At 62.9% G+C, this 19,546-nt stretch overlaps 1 protein-coding gene across 17 annotated transcripts in view; it reads right to left on the reverse strand.

Moving 5' to 3' along the window:
- Window positions 1–19,546, reverse strand: part of ARHGEF10L (Rho guanine nucleotide exchange factor 10 like) — a 115,872-nt gene that overhangs the window by 23,363 nt on the left and 72,963 nt on the right. For all 17 annotated transcript variants that reach the window (XM_081305453.1, XM_081305454.1, XM_081305439.1 and 14 more), the window contains 4 exons: window positions 13,492–13,613; window positions 8,967–9,053; window positions 6,094–6,311; window positions 4,640–4,794 (listed from right to left, as the gene is read on the reverse strand). In XM_081305453.1, coding sequence (XP_081161579.1) covers window positions 4,640–4,794; window positions 6,094–6,311; window positions 8,967–9,053; window positions 13,492–13,613 — 582 coding nt within the window. The remainder of the gene's footprint in view (window positions 1–4,639; window positions 4,795–6,093; window positions 6,312–8,966; window positions 9,054–13,491; window positions 13,614–19,546) is intronic.

A 19,546-nucleotide genomic window follows, 5' to 3' on the forward strand; every position in this document is an offset into this window, starting at 1 on the left:
GCGGACTCTGCCAGGACCCACCCCTCTGGAGGCACTGCTGCAGCCAGGTGAGCAGGAGGCTCTGATGCAGCCTGCTGTCCTGCCCCTTGCTCAGCTCCCTTGAGAGCCACTGCCTGGCACCCAACAGCAAGCATGCACCAGGGCTGACTTTTCTAGAACCTCAGTGACGACCCACCAAGCCCCAGGTCTGGACCCCCTGTGGGGGCCACTTCCCTCTGTCACACCCTCCCTCATCCTCCGGGGGCTGTGGGAACCTTCCAGAACCTGCACTCCCGGGCACATACTTCCCCCGAGTGACAGGCCCGTCATCTGGGTCAGGCTCCAGTCCTCACAGAAGATGGAGGAGGAAGCTGGGGCCCAGCCTGGGGTGGCCTGGGCATGGCCACCCTGGAGGGACAGGCAGCCCGGCCCTGGCAGGCCCTCCTCTCTGAATCAGTTAGGGTGACAAGATGGGGCACAGTTATCTCCAAAGCTGGAGGGGCACCAGGGTCCTGCCTGGGTGTGGTAGGACAGCATACCCACCCGGGGCCAGGCCTGGCCACCATTTCCTCCCTCCCTCCCTCTCTCCCCACCTGCAAGCCAGGTCCCCTCCTGCCCTGCTGACTACAACTGGCAGGAGCCCAGCTCAGCTAAGAATTGGGGAATAGGGACCCCAAACCCAGACTGCTCCTTCCAGTCCACAAGCATGAGCAGGTGGGAAGCAGGATGGGTCAGAGCCTGGGGCCTGGAGCTTCTGAATAACCTCGGGTTCCAGGACTTCCACTGGCCTCGGAGCCTCGGTTTCCTCATCTGTGAAGTGGGCATGCTGACCACCCCTCTGCAGCTCTGGATGCTGTGGGAGCTCAGGAGATACGTGTGGAGAGCCCTTGGCACACGCTAAGCACACGGCCGGGGCACTGACAGCTGCCACCAGCCACACAGCCACGTGCCCCACAGCCTCTACGAGCCGTTTCCTCCGGGGGATCGTCTGCCTGTTCTGAACCTCAGACAGCGCGTTCATCACCCACGTCACAGAGCTCAGCGCACCCCTACACACTGCTCCTGTCGTTTGGCATCGTTTGCCACAACATATCTGTCTGCAGAAGCAGGTGTTGATGTCACTGAATTAAGGTGACAACAGAGACCCAGAGCTGAGAACTTGCACAAAGCCACCAAGGGGTAATTTGAACTCAGCACTGGCTCTGGCCTAACTTCCTCCAGATCTCCTGCCACTCAGATTTCTGAAGTCCTGAGGCTAGGACTGGAGTCTGGGAGAGATAAGTGGCCAGAGGCAGCCAGGCCTCCAGAGGGACACTGACCCCCACCAGGAGCCAGAGCCATGAAACAAGGCTTTCAGCGCCCCCCTGTGGCCAGAGGTGCTTGTGGCTGCTAAAGTGGGGCTAGGACCCCTCTCAGGCCGGACAATACCCCAAAAACTGGGAAGTGGGGTCACTCATGGGCACAGCAGTGACGGCCACCAGAGCCCTGCACACTGGAGCAGCCTCCCTGGCCGCTGGAGGCAGGGGCCGGGGCCGAGAGTCCCCCGGATCACACGGGCTCTGACCACCACCCCTGCGAGCTGAGACCCTGGAGCCCAGGACAGGACTGCCCCGGGGCAGAATGCGAACGCGTGACCCCGCCCAGGCCACTGCATCAGAAGTGCCACTGCACAGGAGTGCCCGCCAGAGGCTCATGGGGACACCCTGAACAGAGGCTGCCCTTGCTGGCCTGGGTTTCCAGTGGGCACCACAGAGCAGACCTTTGTCCTCTAGGCCCTTGCCAGCCCAGGGTGCTGGCCTCTGAGATTATAAAGGCAGTCACCGGAGCTCTGGACCCCCTGTGGGGGCCACGTCCCTCTGTCACACCCTCCCTCACCCTCTGGGGGCTGTGGAACCTTCCAGAACCTGCACTCCCAGGCACATACAGGCCCGTCATCTGGGCCAGGCACCAGTCCTCACAGCCAGCAGGGAGGTGACGCTTCTCAGCAAAGTACCTTCAGGAGGCTGGCCCTCCTCCCCCAGCCCCAGCCCAGGGGGGACAGAGCCCTGTGGGTCTCCCTGGGGTCCAGTTCCAGCCGGTGGCAGGAGGCTGAGAGAGACCCAGTGGCAGCCCTGCGGGTGAGTAGTTAAGGACGCTGATGTGGTGACAAACACGGGGCCGGCTCCACACTGCAGGCTCCCGGGAGCAGCGCTCCACCTTCAGAGCCACCCGAGGGTGTCAGCACCCCACTTCAAGGGCAGGAAGCCGAGGCTTGGGGAGGCGGAGCCTGCACCCCAGGCAGCCTGAAGCCCGTCCCCCAGCCCTGACGCCACCGGCCTCCTGGCCTCCAGCCCCGGCACCCGCAACCCACCCCCCACACTGCAGGGCCTGCCTGGTCCACCGCCCAAGGCCACCACGAGCGGGTGGGAGCCAGGAGAGGCAAGGCCTCTCCCAGAAGCCTCCGGGCTACCAACCCAAACCGCCAGAGCAGGCTCCTGAGGCACTGTGACCACCACTCGCTTGTCCCCCAGCCAGGGCCCAGCTGTTTCTCTGCTCCCCTCCCCTTCCCATAGCGCTAGACGAACCCAAGGCGCTGGCATAGGGGTCTCCTTCCCCCAGCTGCCTGCTGTCACCTCCCCGCCAGACCAGCTGCTCTCCTGCCTCCTGGCCTCTGTGCCCAGAATGCCACTCCTCCCGCGCCTCGTGGGCCCGGCCACTTCTCAGTGCTCAGCTCCGGGATCCACCCGCCCAACTGGGCAGCAGATCTCAGGCAGCCCCATCCTGCCCCTGAGCGCTCGGCACGAGGCAGGGGCTGGTGCCTGCTGCCTGGTGACTGACTGATCTGTCCCCCCTGGAGACTGTCCACTCCACAACAGGACATGTGCCCACCCTGTGGCCCTCTGCCACATCCATGTGCCACAGGTGCTCGGTGGACACTGTGGGCCAAGGTGTGCAAGGGCCAGTGGGCACAGCAGCCCTGCTGGGGCAGGCCCAGCCCCTGGCCTGGAGAGGCCCAGCCCCTGGCCTGGAGAGGCCCAGTCTCAGAGGCAGGACGCCCTGGTTGGGGTCCGGTCCCGTCATGGGACTCTGGGCTTCCCTTCCCAGCAAGGAGGTGGGGGTATGGGTCCAGAGGTCCCCACCAACTGCCAGGTCCCAGCCCCAGGATAAAAGTCAATGGTCGCACCCCAAATTCCTTTATGGACTGAATTGTGTCTCCCCAGGTCCAGTTCACTGAGCCTAGCCCCCACCTGAGAGCCTGCCTTGCTTAGAAGCAGTGTCCTCGCAGATGCAGGAGGTACAGACGGGTTCCACTGGAGCCCACTGGGCCCCAAGTCCAGGGTGGCCACAGTCCTTATGAAGGGGGGGATGTGGACACCAAGACGTGTGCGTGGGGAGAAGGCCACATGAAGGCCAGAGTCACCCCACAGCCAAGGGCTGCCAGAGGCCGCAGCCTTCAGAGTCACCCCACAGCCAAGGGCTGCCAGAGGCCGCAAAGACCTCTGAGGCCTCCGGAGGGCGCGTGGCCCTGCGGACACTGTGACCTTGGGTGAAAGCCACACATTGGTAGTTGGCTACACAGCAGCACCCCAGCCCCGCCTGCGCCCCAATCACCAAGTCAGGAGCCGGCGGCAAAGGGTGGGAAGCAACCCAACTGGGGCCGGGCGGGGCAGGCTCAGGGACTCCGCGGGCGCCAGCGGCGGGCGGTCCCTTCGGAGCTGTCCAAGCCTCCCCATCCCGAGCCCATGTTTACATTCACACACACGCTCTGTCTGACGGTGAGAGGAATTTTTTTCCCCTCCTTCTTACCCCTTTAATTAAAAACTATAAATGCCTTATCAAAAGCTAATTAAAAATACCAACACAGTGCCAAGTGGCAGGAAAAAAAAAGCCAGCTCAGTGCGAATACCCGCTTACAACCGCGGGCAGAGGCCACGAGAGCGCAGCGCTCAGGCGGACCTCGGGCTTCATCCGCTTCCCAGTGGCACCTGAGACCAGCCCTGCATGCCACTCGGCCCATCATCAAACTGGTGAGCACAGGACAAGGGGACCGTGACACTCATGTGGCCACAGACAAGCTGCACCGTCTTAGCATCCGGGTCCCTGCAGCCCAAGACCCCAGGGCTGCAGGGAGACTGGGGGGGGGTGCCCAGGCCAGGTCCCCACCCATCCAGGAGCACAGCAGCCCAGCCGCTGCCAGCCCTGCCCTCCAGCCACGGCCATACGAGGGCTCACCCCTGTTGGACACCCCCCGACAGGGCCTGCACCTCACCTCCATGGAGCCCTCTCACCCAGCAGGACCCTGGGCAGTGGGTGCAAGCACCATCCCCATTTTGCAAACACAAGGCCCAAGGCATAGAGGAGAAGCCACTTACAAGGGACACAGCTGTCCCCAGGGCAAGCCTGAACAGGAAGCCAGGTCTCTCCAAGCCCACAGTCCCTCTCTTACCCACTGGTCTCTGCCCACGGGCTTCGCGCCTGCAGGGCAGCGAGCCCCCTTCCTGCAGGGATTCGTGGAGGGACAACTTACATGCGACCCCAGAGGGGCTCGCGGGCCCGGATCCTCCAGCACACAGAATCCCAGGGGATGTTTGCTCCTTGACCTGCCCCTGCAGCCTCCCCCGGGAGGACTCGCACCCCCGCCAGCCCCAGGACCACCCCAGGCCCTGCCCACTGTCCTCACCGCTGGTCCGAGGGTAGGCGATGAGTGTCCCGTCCTGCAGGCCGGCCAGCAGGTGGGAGGGGCTGTGCCGCAGGCAGAGCACGGGCTGCAGGCCTGGGCTCCTGCAGGTCGCCAGGCACTGGGTGCCGGTGTCCACGCTGCCATAGAGCAGGATGCTGCAGAGAGGCCAAGTCCACCACAGCTCACTGGGCGCTCACGCCACGTCCCCACGCGGCTGTCCAGCTGTGTGGCTGACCATTGGTTCTCTCTGCAGAGGTTTGGGCTTGGCCAAGGGTGGCTTTTCAGGGTGGCACCTGCCTGTCCTGCATCATGAGGGTGACCCTGGGGCTCCAGGGGGGTAGGATGGAGGGGGAGGGGCCCGAGTTCAATCTGGATGGGCCACCTCCTAACCTAGACTGCTGAGCCTCGGTTCTTGCCAAGACACAGGGCCACGGAAGTTAGGGACAGGAAGTTAGGCTCACAGGCCAGAGGTGGGAGGCCACAACAGGACTGTCCAAGGACACGCCCAGAGACAGAAGGCAGAGCAGGGCTCTGGTGGGGCTGGCGGGAAGGGGTGACTGCTGAACACCGCTGTGGGATTGTGGGACTAGTGAGAATGTCATGGAACTAGACAGTGGCTACTGGAAGCCACTTTCAAATGGTTAAAATGGTGAATTTTATATCGGAAAAAAAATAAAAGGTGTCCCCAGGGTCCTTCCTGAGTCCAGGCCCTGGCTGGGCACTCAGCTACAGACCCAGCCTGGACTCCACAGAGCTCGGAGTGGCTCCGGGTCAGCTCTGCTTGGAGACTGAGTGTCCCCCTGTGGGAAGTGGGTGGGGCAGCCCTGCACCCCGGACTGCTGAGAGTATAGCAGGTGCTCAGCAAACACCCGCTGCCTCTCCAGGAGGGATGTCAAGCAGGACACGGGAGGACAGGCACAGCAATGCTAGGCCAGTCCTCACCTTCACCGCTGGTCCGAGGGTAGGTGACGAGTGACCCGTCCTGCAGGCCAATCAGGGACGAGCACCCCTCCCCTGCCGGCTGCACCCACGTCTATCTGACTTGTCAAACCCCACACTGGCCACCAACCAGCAGGGACCTCACAACCTGAGCACATCCTGGGACCTCGGCCCCCAGCGGGGGAATGGAGGCCATGGGAGGGTGCGCACTCCATGACAGCAGGGACCTGAAGGACCCACGCCCCCCACATCTCCAGGGACTCCCGGGGCTCTGCATCGGGGGTCTGACCCCCTTTATGGATGAGAGGCTAAGCTGAGAATCAGCCCTGAAGGGTGGGCCGAGATCGGAACCCAGACAGAGGAGCCAGTGTCTCCCGGGCAGTGACACAGCCTGGGAGGAAGTAGAGAGGCCACCTCAGCCCCCACAGGGGCGTCTCTGTCCCCATGTGCAGGGGGAGGCTGGGTCGCCCTGCCCCCTGGCCCTGCAGGCTGCCCCGCCCTCCCCAGCCCTTCACCTGCCGTCCTGGAGGCCCAGGCAGATGGCGGGACGCACTGGGGCGGGCTCCGCGCTCCTGCTCTCATCTCCGCCCTCGGCCTCCTCCTCGGGTTCCGGAATGTACTCCATGCAAAGCACGGGGGCCGCCAGCGGGAAGGACTTGACGGTGCGGGGCGCCGGCCGGTTCAGGGAGAAGATCTCCACCTGGCCCCCTGCGCCCTCCTGCCCGCCCCCGACCTGGGGGCAGAGACCGGGGAGGCCATCAGGGGGGCCATGGAGGGAGGGGCCTGCTGCTCAGGGACCCTCCCAACTCCTCCCAGCACTGAGGTTAGACACCACAGGAGCCCCCTCCTGCCCACACCATCCTGTGGTCACAGGGTCACTTGGCTCCAGCAGCAGAGCAACAAGCTGGTTTGGGGAACCAAAAGAAATCAGCGGCCTCCCCTCCCCTCCCCTGCAGGGGGGTGCCACCCGGCCGCAGTGAGCATCTAGGTCTCCTTCAGATGCTCCACTGTCATGTTCACTGTGTCACCCTGGGTCTGGCACGGGGTACGTGCTTAATGTATACCTGGATGGGTGCACGGGTGGGTGGGTAGGTGGAGGATGGGTGCACGGGTGGGTGGGTAGGTGGAGGATGGGTGCACGGGAGGGTGGGTAGGTGGAGGATGGGTGCACGGGTGGGTGGGTAGGTGGAGGATGGGTGCACGGGAGGGTGGGTAGGTGGTGGATGGGTGCACGGGTGGGTGGGTAGGTGGTGGATGGGTGCACGGGTGGGTGGGTAGGTGGAGGATGGGTGCACGGGTGGGTGGGTAGGTGGAGGATGGGTGCACGGGTGGGTGGGTAGGTGGAGGATGGGTGCACGGGAGGGTGGGTAGGTGGAGGATGGGTGCACGGGTGGGTGGGTAGGTGGAGGATGGGTGCACGGGTGGGTGGGTAGGTGGAGGATGGGTGCACGGGAGGGTGGGTAGGTGGAGGATGGGTGCACGGGAGGGTGGGTAGGTGGAGGATGGGTGCACGGGTGGGTGGGTAGGTGGAGGATGGGGCACGGGTGGGTGGGTAGGTGGAGGATGGGTGCACGGGAGGGTGGGTAGGTGGTGGATGGGTGCACGGGAGGGTGGGTAGGTGGAGGATGGGTGCACGGGAGGGTGGGTAGGTGGTGGATGGGTGCACGGGAGGGTGGGTAGGTGGTGGATGGGTGCACGGGAGGGTGGGTAGGTGGAGGATGGGTGCACGGGAGGGTGGGTAGGTGGAGGATGGGTGCACGGGTGGGTGGGTAGGTGGAGGATGGGTGCACGGGAGGGTGGGTAGGTGGTGGATGGGTGCACGGGAGGGTGGGTAGGTGGTGGATGGGTGCACGGGAGGGTGGGTAGGTGGAGGATGGGTGCACGGGTGGGTGGGTAGGTGGTGGATGGGTGCACGGGAGGGTGGGTAGGTGGTGGATGGGTGCACGGGAGGGTGGGTAGGTGGAGGATGGGTGCACGGGTGGGTGGGTAGGTGGTGGATGGGTGCACGGGAGGGTGGGTAGGTGGTGGATGGGTGCACGGGAGGGTGGGTAGGTGGTGGATGGGTGCACGGGAGGGTGGGTAGGTGGAGGATGGGTGCACGGGTGGGTGGGTAGGTGGAGGATGGGTGCACGGGTGGGTGGGTAGGTGGAGGATGGGTGCACGGGAGGGTGGGTAGGTGGAGGATGGGTGCACGGGTGGGTGGGTAGGTGGAGGATGGGTGCACGGGAGGGTGGGTAGGTGGAGGATGGGTGCACGGGTGGGTGGGTAGGTGGAGGATGGGTGCACGGGTGGGTGGGTAGGTGGTGGATGGGTGCACGGGAGGGTGGGTAGGTGGAGGATGGGTGCACGGGAGGGTGGGTAGGTGGTGGATGGGTGCACGGGTGGGTGGGTAGGTGGAGGATGGGTGCACGGGTGGGTGGGTAGGTGGAGGATGGGTGCACGGGAGGGTGGGTAGGTGGAGGATGGGTGCACGGGTGGGTGGGTAGGTGGAGGATGGGTGCATGGGAGGGTGGGTAGGTAGAGGATGGACACATGGGTGGGTGGGTAGATGAATGAGTGGGGTGGATGAAGGATGGATAGAGAGATGGAAAGATGGATGGCTGGAGGGATAGGTGGTTAGGCAGATGATGGAAGGGTGCATGGAGGAAAGAATGGATGGACGGATGGAAGGATGCACGGATGGACGAAGGGATGGACGGGTGGAGAATCCATGGGTGCGTGGGTTGACGGATGGATACATGGTGTAGGATGGATGAGTGGATTCATGGATGGCTGCATGGATGATTGGTGGGTGGGTGGACAGGTAGGTGGACAGGCAGATAGATGGGTGGGTGGGTAGAAGAATGAGTGGACAGGTGGATGGATGGTGCACACATGAACAGGCAGGTGGCCACGTGCTAGATGACGGGGAAACGGCGAAGACGAGTCCGTCTCAGAGGGGCTCTGGGCTGGACCTGACGGTGAGCCAGGCCCTGCGCCCCGTGCGAGGGGCTTCAGATGGCCGGGAGTGCTGAGGCTGGAACCCCAGACAGGAGAGGCAGGACCGGCACCCTCGGAGCATCTGGACTGAGAGGCTGTGCCAGGAATCCCAGAGAGGTGGCTGGAATGGGCGTGGCCTGGGCAGCGGCCGGCTCCCTGAGCCCCGGGTGAGACCCGTTCGTCCCCTTCACAGCGCTACGGCCCATGCCGTCTCTGGCCTGTGCCCTGGCCTTCTGCTGCCCAGGTGAGGTTGCACCTCCCACCTCCTGGCACAGTGCCCGGCTCTGAAGGTCCCCAGGAAGACCCTGGTGGACGGAGCAGCTCCGTGGGCAGCTCTCTCCCCCGACCGCCCACCCCAAGGTCAGAGTCCTGGCTGGGTGGGGATGGGGGTGGGGGCGGGGGTACTCACCCAGAGGTAGCCCTGTGGAAGGGAAGTGCTGACAGCCGAGAAGCCCAGCAGGGGACAGTTGACAGGACTGTGGACCAAGGCCCCCAGCTGCAGAGACAGAGATGGCGCAGTGGGGTTAACCACGGAGGTGTCAAGACGTCAACGTCTCGCCGATTCCCGGGCCCATCCACAGAGGAGCACTCCTGGTGTGAGCCAGGAAAACCACGCAAGTCACAGGGTCCCCAGGCAGCTCCTCTGCGACACTCTTCTGGAAACTTCTGACGAGAGGGGTCTGAGTGATGCTCTGGTCAGCCCGGGGTCTCCACAGTGGGACAGCTTCCACACAGGGTTTGCTGAAAACCACTAAGGCCCACCACCCTTATGTTGCCAACAGAGAGGATGAGGTCCCCAAGGGCCAGGGCCAGCTACAGGTCACACAGGTGAGTGGCAGGGCCTGGCCCACCTGCTCCCTCCCTGGCCCCTGCATCCTCCAGAGATCCAGCCAGAGGCAGGGACCACGCTGCAGGGAACCCGCAGTACCAAAGGGCTGGTAGCACATGGAGGCTAGGGGTTCTGTCTGTCACCAGTTGTCACCAAGGGCCACCTGCTGCTTGTCCCAACTCCTGCATCCCCAAAGCCCACGGGGAGTGGCCTCTTGGAACCCCGTTTCCTGAGCCAGACCTGCCAGGAGGGTGGCGCATGAGGATGGGCGGGAGGGTGCAGAGAGGACGACAGGACGGGGCGTTTCCTAGGCAGGTGCTGCCCTCTGCTGGTGCTGGAGACCCAGCTGCCCCAGCTCTGGTGGCACATTCTAAGGAAACTCCTGATGGCCCGAGGAGGCCACATCTTGCAGCCTCCTCAGACTGCAGTTGGCCATCTTGAAGCCCAGCGGGGTCTCGATCCACTCAAGGCCACACAGCACGTCAGAAGCAGAGGCAGGGACAGAATTCAAACTCCTGTCCTGGTCCGGGGTCCTGCCTGTGCTCCAGCTGCATTCTACCCTGGAGCCAGGTCGGAGGCCTTGGACTCTGGGGGCCGCCTCTGCTGGCAGGGAGCACCTCAAGGAGGAGGCTTCCTAACCTGGCCTCCTGGACCCCAGTCTCTTCCTCATTGGCCCTCGGGGCTGAGGGGGCTGCTGCTCTCCTCCAGAAGAGGGGGCCGCCGCGTCCCCAGCGCAGACATTGCCATGGCAACTCCAGCCGGCCCTGATGTCAGCTGAATCAACAGAACCGGGTCGGAGATGATGGCAAAACCTCCGGCGGCTCCTTGGTGGCAAGCCTGGCCCACGCCGGGAGCTGACTTCCAAACCCAGGTGCCCGAGCAGAGCGGAGGGGTGAGGCCGTGAAGGAGCCGGCTGAGCTGCCCACTCCAGGCACATGAGTTCCTTGTGAGCTAAGTGGGGCCCTACATCCTTGGAGGGCGGTGGGGCCTGCAAAGGGTGTGGGGCAGCCCTGAGCCCAGTGCTGGACAGCTGGTGCCTGGGGAGCTGCGGCGCTTCTGCACAGCAACTCAGCCAGCAGCCGGGCGGGCTATGCAGGGGGCCAGTCGGGGTGGGGGCTGCCACAGATGGGCACTGGTGCAGTTAGCAGGTCCCAGAATGCTGTGTTTTGGAACTGACTTGAGTGTGTGCCCCAAAGTGCTAGAAGCTTGTCCCAGGGTGGCAATGGTGGGGTGTGGGCCCTTTTAGAGATGGGGGGAGCGGGGGGGGGGGGGAGCAGGGGGAGGTGATTCAGTCACGGGCACTGCCCTTGGAAGGAATTAAGGTCCTTCTCGTACAACACCAGTTAGTTTCCAAGAGAATGAGCTACTATATAAAGAGCGAGCTCGGCCCCCGAATCCTTCTGTGATCACTCTCACAAGTGCCGTTATAATGCCATCACCCTGAGACCTCATCAGAGGCCAAACAGATAGGTGGGGTACACTTCACCTTGGACTTCAGACTCCAAAACTGTGAGTTAAATAAACTTCTTTTCCTTATAAAGTTCCTAGCCTTAAGTACTTGGTAATAGCACAGAAAGCAGATAAGACCCCAACCAATAGCAGTTCTGTTACAGAGGCCAGTGGAGATGCAGACAAGGCTGCTCAGCTACAGTGCTGGGCCCTGGCCATCCTGGCCACAGCCCCTGCAGGCCAGGACCACGCCCTGTTGCCCAAGGCACGAGGGTCCTAAAGCATGTCACAGTGCACAGCACCCAGCCTGGTCCCAAGAGACAACCTGGGAGCCGGCAGAGGCCGGGCGGGAGGCCCAGGCAGCACCCCGCGTGCTCACACCTGCTCCTGCCGCAGTGGCCAAGGCCCTGGCTCTCCAAGCTCTGGTGCACCAGGCCGCCGGCACGGAGCTGCTGGGGCCGTCTGTGTGATCTGGGGTGGGAGGGGCACGAGACAGCAGCCACAGGTCTCGGGGACTAGCGTGGGACCACTCAGTTTCAGTATGTCCCCTAGGAGCCCACAGGCCATTACCCGCGGACATTCACAGTCCCCTCAACCAGCATGGAGGCTCCTCAGGACCCAGTAGGAAGGGCTGAGGATGCTCCGGCCACGTGTCCCCGAGCCCGAGAGCTCCATGGGGAGGTCTTGGGGCCCTCGACCCAGGTTGGGGGTAACGGAGAGTCCCAGACACAGGGGTCCCCAAGAATCACTTCCCTATGGACTCTGGCCTCCACCCCAGGCCCTGATCCCAGCCTTTATTTACCAAAAAAATAAAAACAGCCAAACCACAGGCTAGATAGAGTCTATTGAGTTGGGGTTTTTTTTCCAAAGTATTGCATTAAAATATTATTTATCATGATTATTGAGATTTGGGGCACCTGCATAAATTTGGCAGCTGAAACAAGGGCCTTACTGACCTTTCCTGGGGCCCAGCCCTGGCCTCCATGCCTCACCCTGGCCTCCACACCACAGCAGGCCCCTGCACTGGCCTCTGATCCGTCCCCTACTAGCCCCCATGGCCACTCTCTACAGCTCTCTGCCAGCCAGAAGGATCCGAGGGACTCAAAATGAGTCAGAGGGTGCTGGTCTCAGGCTGGGGACAGCCCAGGGCTTTCCGTGGCTCTGAGAGTAAATCCAAGCCTGCTCAGCCTGACCACCCACTGACCTCAGTGCTCACTGCCAGGATCTGAGTGTCCCCTCTGAAACTCATGTCGACATTTAATTGCAACGGCAACAGCATAAAAATGAGGACTTTAAAAGATAATTAGGCCATGAGGGCATTTTGTGGCAGAGGGTTCCTGATAATGGAGAGTTCGGCCCAATTTCCTCTCACAGGCACGCCTGCGCTTCCACCTCCCACCACAGGGTGGCGCAGCGCCAAGGCCCTCTGCAGATGCCAGCGCCACACTTTAGACGGTTCTGGAGAGCCGTGAGCCAGTAACTACTGTTCCTTGTAGGCTGCTGGCCTGGGCTTTCGGGTACAGCTGCAGAGAACAAACTAGAGCCGCTCCTGCGCACCAGGGGCAGCCACACCAGCCCCCACCGGCTGCCATCTTGGCCTCTGGGTTGGTTCCTCTACTTGGACCACCCTTGTCCTGGGGCCCTTCTGCCATTCAGGTCTCTGCCACCTCCTCCTAACTCCGTGGTCCCCTCAGTGTTTCTGCTGGACGGCTCTCCGTCTCCTTGTCGGGTCCTGCCTACCTCTGCCCTGGACTGAGAGCTGCGTCAGGTGGGGCCTTACACGTTTTAGTCACCACTGTATTCCCAGGGTCTAGCACACAGTAGGTGCTCAGAAATTACACGTGAGTGGAGACAGATGAACAAATGAATGAACAAACGGACTTACATCTCAGGGCTGTTCTTTCAGCTGTTAGACCCCAGTCTACTGCCCATCCGCAAGTCTCCTGGACTATTTATCTGGCCTGGGTCCCACGCTTGCTCTCCCGTCCCCAGAGCTGAGATGTCCTCATCTGCCTGGGAGAGGAGGGACACAGTTGATCCAGATGGAGGGGTGGGCTCTGCTAGGACATAAGGGACAGGTGACCGGCGGGGGCTGTGCTAGGACCGTGGGGCTGGCATCAGGCGGAGTAAGCTTCCGATTCCTGGATGCGTCCCTCACTAGCTGAAATCACGTCACCTGTCTAGCCTTCTTCCTAATCTGTGGGACAGATACAGACACAGGACAGAGCAGTCACAGGGCTTTTGCAAACATCAAGACAAGAGAAGGACCACCGGTCACAGAGCCGCACGGTGGCTGCAGAGCACCCATGGCGAAGGTGGCCCCACGCCAGTGCAGCCCCTGCCTGGCAGCATCCGGAACGGCCTGACCCACAGCGCCTGGCACAGCCCTCCAGCACGTTCTGGAGTCAGGCCACCGACGGATGAGATCATTTCTTCATCTCAGAGTAACAGGATTTTCCACTCGCGTGACCCCTGCTGGCCACTCACCGCCACGCTCGTGGTGGGGCAGCCGACTCTGGGCCAACCGAAGGGCTTGGCCAGAGCCGTCCGCAAGCAGTGGAGCAGCTGCTGGCCCCCAGCACCGGGCCTCTCCACCGACGGGGCTCCCTGGAAAGCCTGGTTCTCCCTCAACCACTGCCACGTGGGGTGCACTCACCTGCAGGCTGAGGGCCCGGGAGGAGAAGGCGGGGACGCAGCAGGCCAGGATGGGGCACCAGAAGGGGGCCTTGCTCTTCCTGTCCTCGTCTGGACACAGCCAGCCCGGCTGGTTCTCTTCCCCTGCGGCACGAGGAAGGCGGGAAGTGAGCCAGTCAGAGTCGCCCGACCAGCAGGGAGCAGCTCAAGGCCAGGGCCACTCAGGCCCAGGGCACTGACCCTCACAGGGACTGACCCAGAATGCCTGGCCAGGTGCCCCCACCACACTCCTGCCCGTCTGAGATGAAACTCGGCTCACTCCAGGGACTTGGCCACGGGCCCTGGGCAGGGAGCTGGGAAGCTCAGGGCAGAGTCCCTGCCTGACCCCGTCACCGAGCACCCATCCAACAGGGGTGAGCAAGACACCGTCACCTGCAGATGCGACAAGCATCCAGTAAAATAACTGAAGGGAAAGGGATTCAATTAAACACTAAGATGTCACAGGGCGCAGTGGTCACACCTGTAAGCCCAGTAGCTCGGGAGGCTGAGGCAAGAGGATCTCGAGTTCAAAGCCAGCCACGATAACTTACAAGACCCTGACCAATTCAGCAAGACCCAGTCTCTAAGTAAAACACAAAAAGGGGCTGGGATGTGACTCAGTTGTCGAGTGCCCCTGGGTTCAATCCCTGGGACCAAAAACAAACGAAAACCACTAAGAAGCTAACAGAGTCCAGATCCAGGCGGCCTCGAATTCCCACTCTGGGGTGGGAGGCGGACAGAGTGGCTTTGACCGCAGTGCACACTCACCTGACCACAAGGAGGAAGGCGAGGAAGAGCACTGTCCTGCTTCCCCAAGGCCACCCTGCCCGGGCATCTGTCAGGAGCACAGGTGCCCAAGCCCAGCCCAAGTCGGGTGTGTAGGGACAACTGTACACAGAGCCGTTAAGCCAGGTCCCCACAGCAGGACCTTCTCAAGCAGCCTCCTCCAAGAAGTAGCCCCTGGCCACTCCAGCTGAGGTGGCCCCGGCACGGGGCAAGTGCTCAGTAAGAAACAGGGACCGAAGGACGAATGAGAGACAGGCAGAGGGCCGACGGCCACTGCCCAGGCGCTCTGCCTGCCCAGTCCTTCCTTCTCCACGTGCCGAGCGAGGACAGCCACACAGGGCCACGCTGGGGGCTGCAGACCTGCTCCCTGGCTCATGGCCAGGTCACAGCCATGGCAGGTGGACGACATCTGTCCGACTCCCAAGGTCGGCTCTTGCTCTGAACCTGCAGCAACTGCTGTCCAGCCAGTCTGCGGTCACCAAGGCCCAGGGGCTTGGTGATGCTGGCTAAAGCCCTGGACTGGGAGGCGGATCCCCAGCATGACCATGGAACGGCAGCCTCCCCGCTCCAGCCTGCTGGGGGGGAGGAGGCAGGGAACAGGCCAGAGGTCAGCCTACGGCCGGCCTCACCCAGCCCGCCCGACCCTCAGCACCCCAGGGCCCTGAGGAGCGCATCCTGGTCCCGGTCACACCCACTTGGAACCATCAACCGACTCCCGGTCCCCCAGGAATGAGACCCGGACTCCTCTGGCAGGGCTCTGAGGACCATCCCTCTCCCCAGCCTCATCTCTGGTCACTGGGCTCCTCTGCCCAAGTTCTGCCCTCTGTCCCTGCAGGCTGTGCCCATCCCCTCAGAGAGGCCCCACCGGCCGCCTCTGGGCCTGCTTCACCCCACACTGTCCCCACCCCACTGGAGACGTCACAGCCCCTGACCCCACAGACACAAAAGGCTCCAACTTGGGACAGTGGTGGCTACGTGTCCATTCATCCTCCCTGGTGACGCGGGACAACCAGAGCCCCCACCAGCCCGGCCAGCACGGGTGCCAACAGCCGAGCCCACGGCGTGCAGAGGGCCGGGGTCTCACGGCAGGCCCTGTCTCTGCCCCGCAGTCCCTCGAGCCTACAGAGGCCGGGGCAGTCCTGAGCCCTCGAGGCACGAAGCAGGCGTGGCATGCAGGGCCGAGCCAGCCCCAGTGCCGGCTCCTGAGGGTCTGAGCTGGCTGAGGCAGCCAGGTGCAGGCGTCTCCAGCCCCGGGTGCGTCCAGCTCAGCTGCTGTCAGGACGCGGCTCTCCCCAGGCTGGGGACCCTGGGCCTCTGCGCTGCAGTGGAGCCCAGCTCCCCTACTGCACCAGACCTCCTGCCACATCTCCATCCCGGCGACGGCCTCTGCTCCCGGTGCAGGACACACCACAGCCCACGACAAGTCCCAGATGCACAAAGCCCCCACCCAGAGCCTCATCCTGCAGGTGTCCGACTGCCCGCCGCGCTCACAGACACGCCTCGCTTTTGTTAGGGAGATGCTGTGTGTCAGGGAAGGGCTGGACACCGCGAGGAATGGTCACCACAGAGGACAGGTGGCCAGCCCTTGAGTTAGGTGGCTCTGGGGAATTAGAGACACTGGCAAACGTCAGGTGATGCGGGGAGGCCCACGCCTGCACTCAGGCTGAGTCACCAAGGCTGACCTCCTGAGCTGGCCCGGACAAAGCCTCCCCCTCGGCCCTCCACCCCACTGGACCTCGAGACTATCACAGAAAACCTGCCCTCACCACCAGGAAAGGTAGAGACAGAGCTGATGTGTGGATGAAACAAGACCACGGGGAATGGCCACTCCGGCCACTGTGCAGTCACCATGAGACTGCACACAGTCAGGGTCACCCGTATCTCCTGTGGTCCTCGTGGTGGCCGCGGGGTAGGACGTAGGGCTTTCCATCTGCATTCTATGCAGGGAGAAGTCAAGGGAAGGGCCCAGGCCTGGGCGCTGAGGAGCCGACTCACGAGGCACCCAGCACAGCACCCATGTGACTCAGCACAGCACCTGTGCACGGCGGGATCGGGCAGCCCTGTTCTCGGTGGCAGGCAGGCCGGTGGTGCCTGCCCTGCTGCCTCTGGGGCGAGCTCCCCAGTGGCCAAAAATGATAGGCAGGCTCTGTGACACTCGCTGTCCCCAGGGAGCCTACAGTCCAGCGGGTCCAGGTCAAGTGGAGTCCAGCCAAGCTCCAGGTGGCCTCCTGGGGCCAGTGAGTGAGCGCCTGTGCGCCCACCCCTCCTCCCCGTCACCTGGGTGCATCTCCCTCCCTGCCCACGCACAGCGCAAGGAGTCCCCGGAATTTATTGTCATATATATTTTTCATGATCTGACTGTCTCCTTCCAGATGGTGCCGTCCGCGTCTACAATTGGGAACGTTAAAAGGAAATGGAGTCGTGGCTCCCCATCTGCCACAGCCATTGTTCCCCCACGACACCCTCATGGCTGAGACCAAATCAGAGCTGCTGGGCGGACAATGAAAGCCCGCTCGGAACAAGCGACATGCAGGACTGGCACTGATGGCAAGGCTGTGATTTCCAAATGATGTTAAGTGGGGCTTATTTAGTGCCCAACTGTGCGGGCCAGCACCCACCGAACACCCTGGGGCAGACAGGGCAGCTGGGGGTGGGAAGCTACCCCCAGCCCAGAACAGTCCCCTTGATTTGCTGGGAGAGCCCCCTTCCACCTCGCTGGGCAACAGCGCGCTGGGTACTGAACCTCTCTGAGCCTGTGGCCTCGCCTAGAAGATGAGAGGATCGTCCCCACATCTGGAGTCTCACGGTACTGGGAAGCCAGGCACATGGCCCGTGTAGCAGGCCCTGGGAACGGTGGCCATCATGCTCACTGCCCTCACTGCCGTGGCTGCCCATCAGGACTACGAGGAGGCAGGTCCCTCTTTGGCCCTGCCCTGCTTCTCCAGCCTCACCGGCCTCCCAAATCCGACTGAGCTCAGTCCCACTGCCTACATCGACTGTCACGGTGGCCCCCGTGGACAGCCCAGGGGTCAGGCTGGGCAGAGCCTCAGTGTGCGTCTGTCACCTGTTGTCCAGGGCCAGGCTCCGTGACCAGTGCTCCTGGCCCTGCTCCTGGAGAAAGGAGCCACCGCTCCCTGGTGGGGCCTGGGTGGCCCCCAGCACCAACCCCTGGGAGAGTCTCAAGGGCCACCGGAGATGAAGCAGAGGACATGCTCAGCACGCTGCCCTGGCCACGATCAGTGGGTGGACTGGCCGTCACTGTGAACACCGAGGCTGGACAGCTAAACGGAACCAGCCTGCACCCCGCCCATGTCCTCAACCTCATGGCGTCTCTGAGTGTGGTACCCGTGGCTGGCCAGGCCCAGGTCCTCTCAGGAGGTGGGAAAGGTGGGCTGAGGTGGGAGAGGCCCCAGGCCCGGCTGTGCAAGGGCCCAGAGGCAGCACCTGGAGAGCCAGAGGGGGACTGAGGGAGCCCCCGCCTCACCTCGGCTGCACCCCCTCTGAAGCCTTCTCAGCTGCAGGCCAACTGGTCAGCAAAGGTGGGAGGGTGCCCTGGCCCCGCTGTAGAGCCAGTGTGACCCTGGGCCACGCCCCCCCACCGTGGAATGTGGACACTCCTCGTCCCAGGGGCTTACCTCACAGCTTCTACAGCCAGCACTGGCTGTCCCCAAACCTTCCGTGCCCCTCATGGGAGCCCTGGGCACTTGTCCCATTTTCTAAATTAAAGTCCCAGGCATCTGGGGTCAGTTTGCTGAGGTCACCAGACCCAGAAGCGGCAGAGCTGGGAAGCAAATGCAGGTGGTCACAGCCCCGTGGCACACGGCAGGGACAGCCTCACTGACCTTCACACCTTGCTCCAGAGGGCCCTGCCTGTCCCTGGACCACAGGACCACGCTGGGTCTGTGCTGGGTCCCCAGGTCCCTGCAGGGCTCCCTGCCCATCCAAGGAGCAGAATGGAAGCCCCCAGACCCTGGCTCTGCAGCACCCTCCCATCCTGATCCCCTGAGGCCGCAGAGGGAGGAAAGACAGAAACAATAAAACACAAGAAAGGAGCTCAGACTCCACAGCTCTTACTAGTTCACCCCACCAGGCGTCCCAGCTTAAAAATAAAAAACCAAAGTGGCAAAATAAAAGGAACAAATTATTCAAGCCCCAGGGGGACCCAGGCATTCAAATCAGATTTCAGATGACTCTCCTTCCCCTAAAGCTTCGCTGCAGTGAAGCTCTGCAGAGATAAGCCCCTGACTGCCCAGCCCAGCCCCGTGGCCGCCAGCACACTCCACCCAGCCCACCCCTCAGCCCTCGCCCCTCCACCAGCGCTGCCCCCCCAACCTGCTCCCCCCCAGCACACGGCTCCGCCCAGCCCAAAGAGAAGGGGATCCACAGGGAGGTTCATCTGCCTCCAGAGCAGGTGCACAAACGGGGCTTGGGCGTTTGCCCAGGGGACAGCTCGGGCACAGTGGGGAGGGAGCATGTGGCCCGAGGCCTGGCCGGAGTCCACCTTTGCCCTTCTGAGGCCAGAATCCCACAGCCCTCCGCCAGGCACAGCAGCAGGGGCAACATCATCCTGATCCACAGGGACTGGCTAGGGCGAGGCCTCTCCCTGTCCCTCCTGAGTCACCAGCTCCGCCCTCCCCTCCCCCACTCCAACACCCTGTCTGCACAGAGGCCAGAGTGACCCCCCTGGACCTCAATATGGGGGCAATACTGCCCACTTTCCAAGCCACATGAACGGTCCCAGCATGCCCAGCACAAGCCCCCGGGCCCAGCTTTTCTAGACAACCTGTACCCCAGCCCAACCGCGGGCTTCCCTCCCTGTCCATCCATCACCAGCACTGGCCACTCTGGCCTTCCTTTTCCCCATTTCAGGACACCTGAACTTGAGGTCCCTAGGCCTGGATCAATTCACCCAGACCTCTGCACAGCTCTGAATGTCACCCTGGCAGGCCGCTCAGTGGCCCCAAGGCCTCCCGCTATCCCTTCGCAGGATAGATCCCCTTGCTGATTTGCGTCCCATCTAATGTCCACCTGGCCCTTCTAAGGTCAAGTTCCTGGGAGCAAGGCTCTCTCTGGGTTTCGTCACTGGTCTTTCCCCAGGCCCAAGAGGACTGCAAGACTCCATAAACGGGGGTGCTGTGGACGGAGGAGAGCCACAGCCCGGCTCCTTCCCACGGCGACTTGAGACCTACTGGAGCTGGGCGCGGGGGGAAAAGCTAAGGCAGGAGGGTCTCAAGCCCAAGGCCAGGCTGCGC

This window comes from Spermophilus citellus, assembly GCF_964194105.1.
Source record: "Spermophilus citellus genome assembly, chromosome: 9".
Lineage (NCBI taxonomy): Eukaryota > Metazoa > Chordata > Mammalia > Rodentia > Sciuridae > Spermophilus > Spermophilus citellus.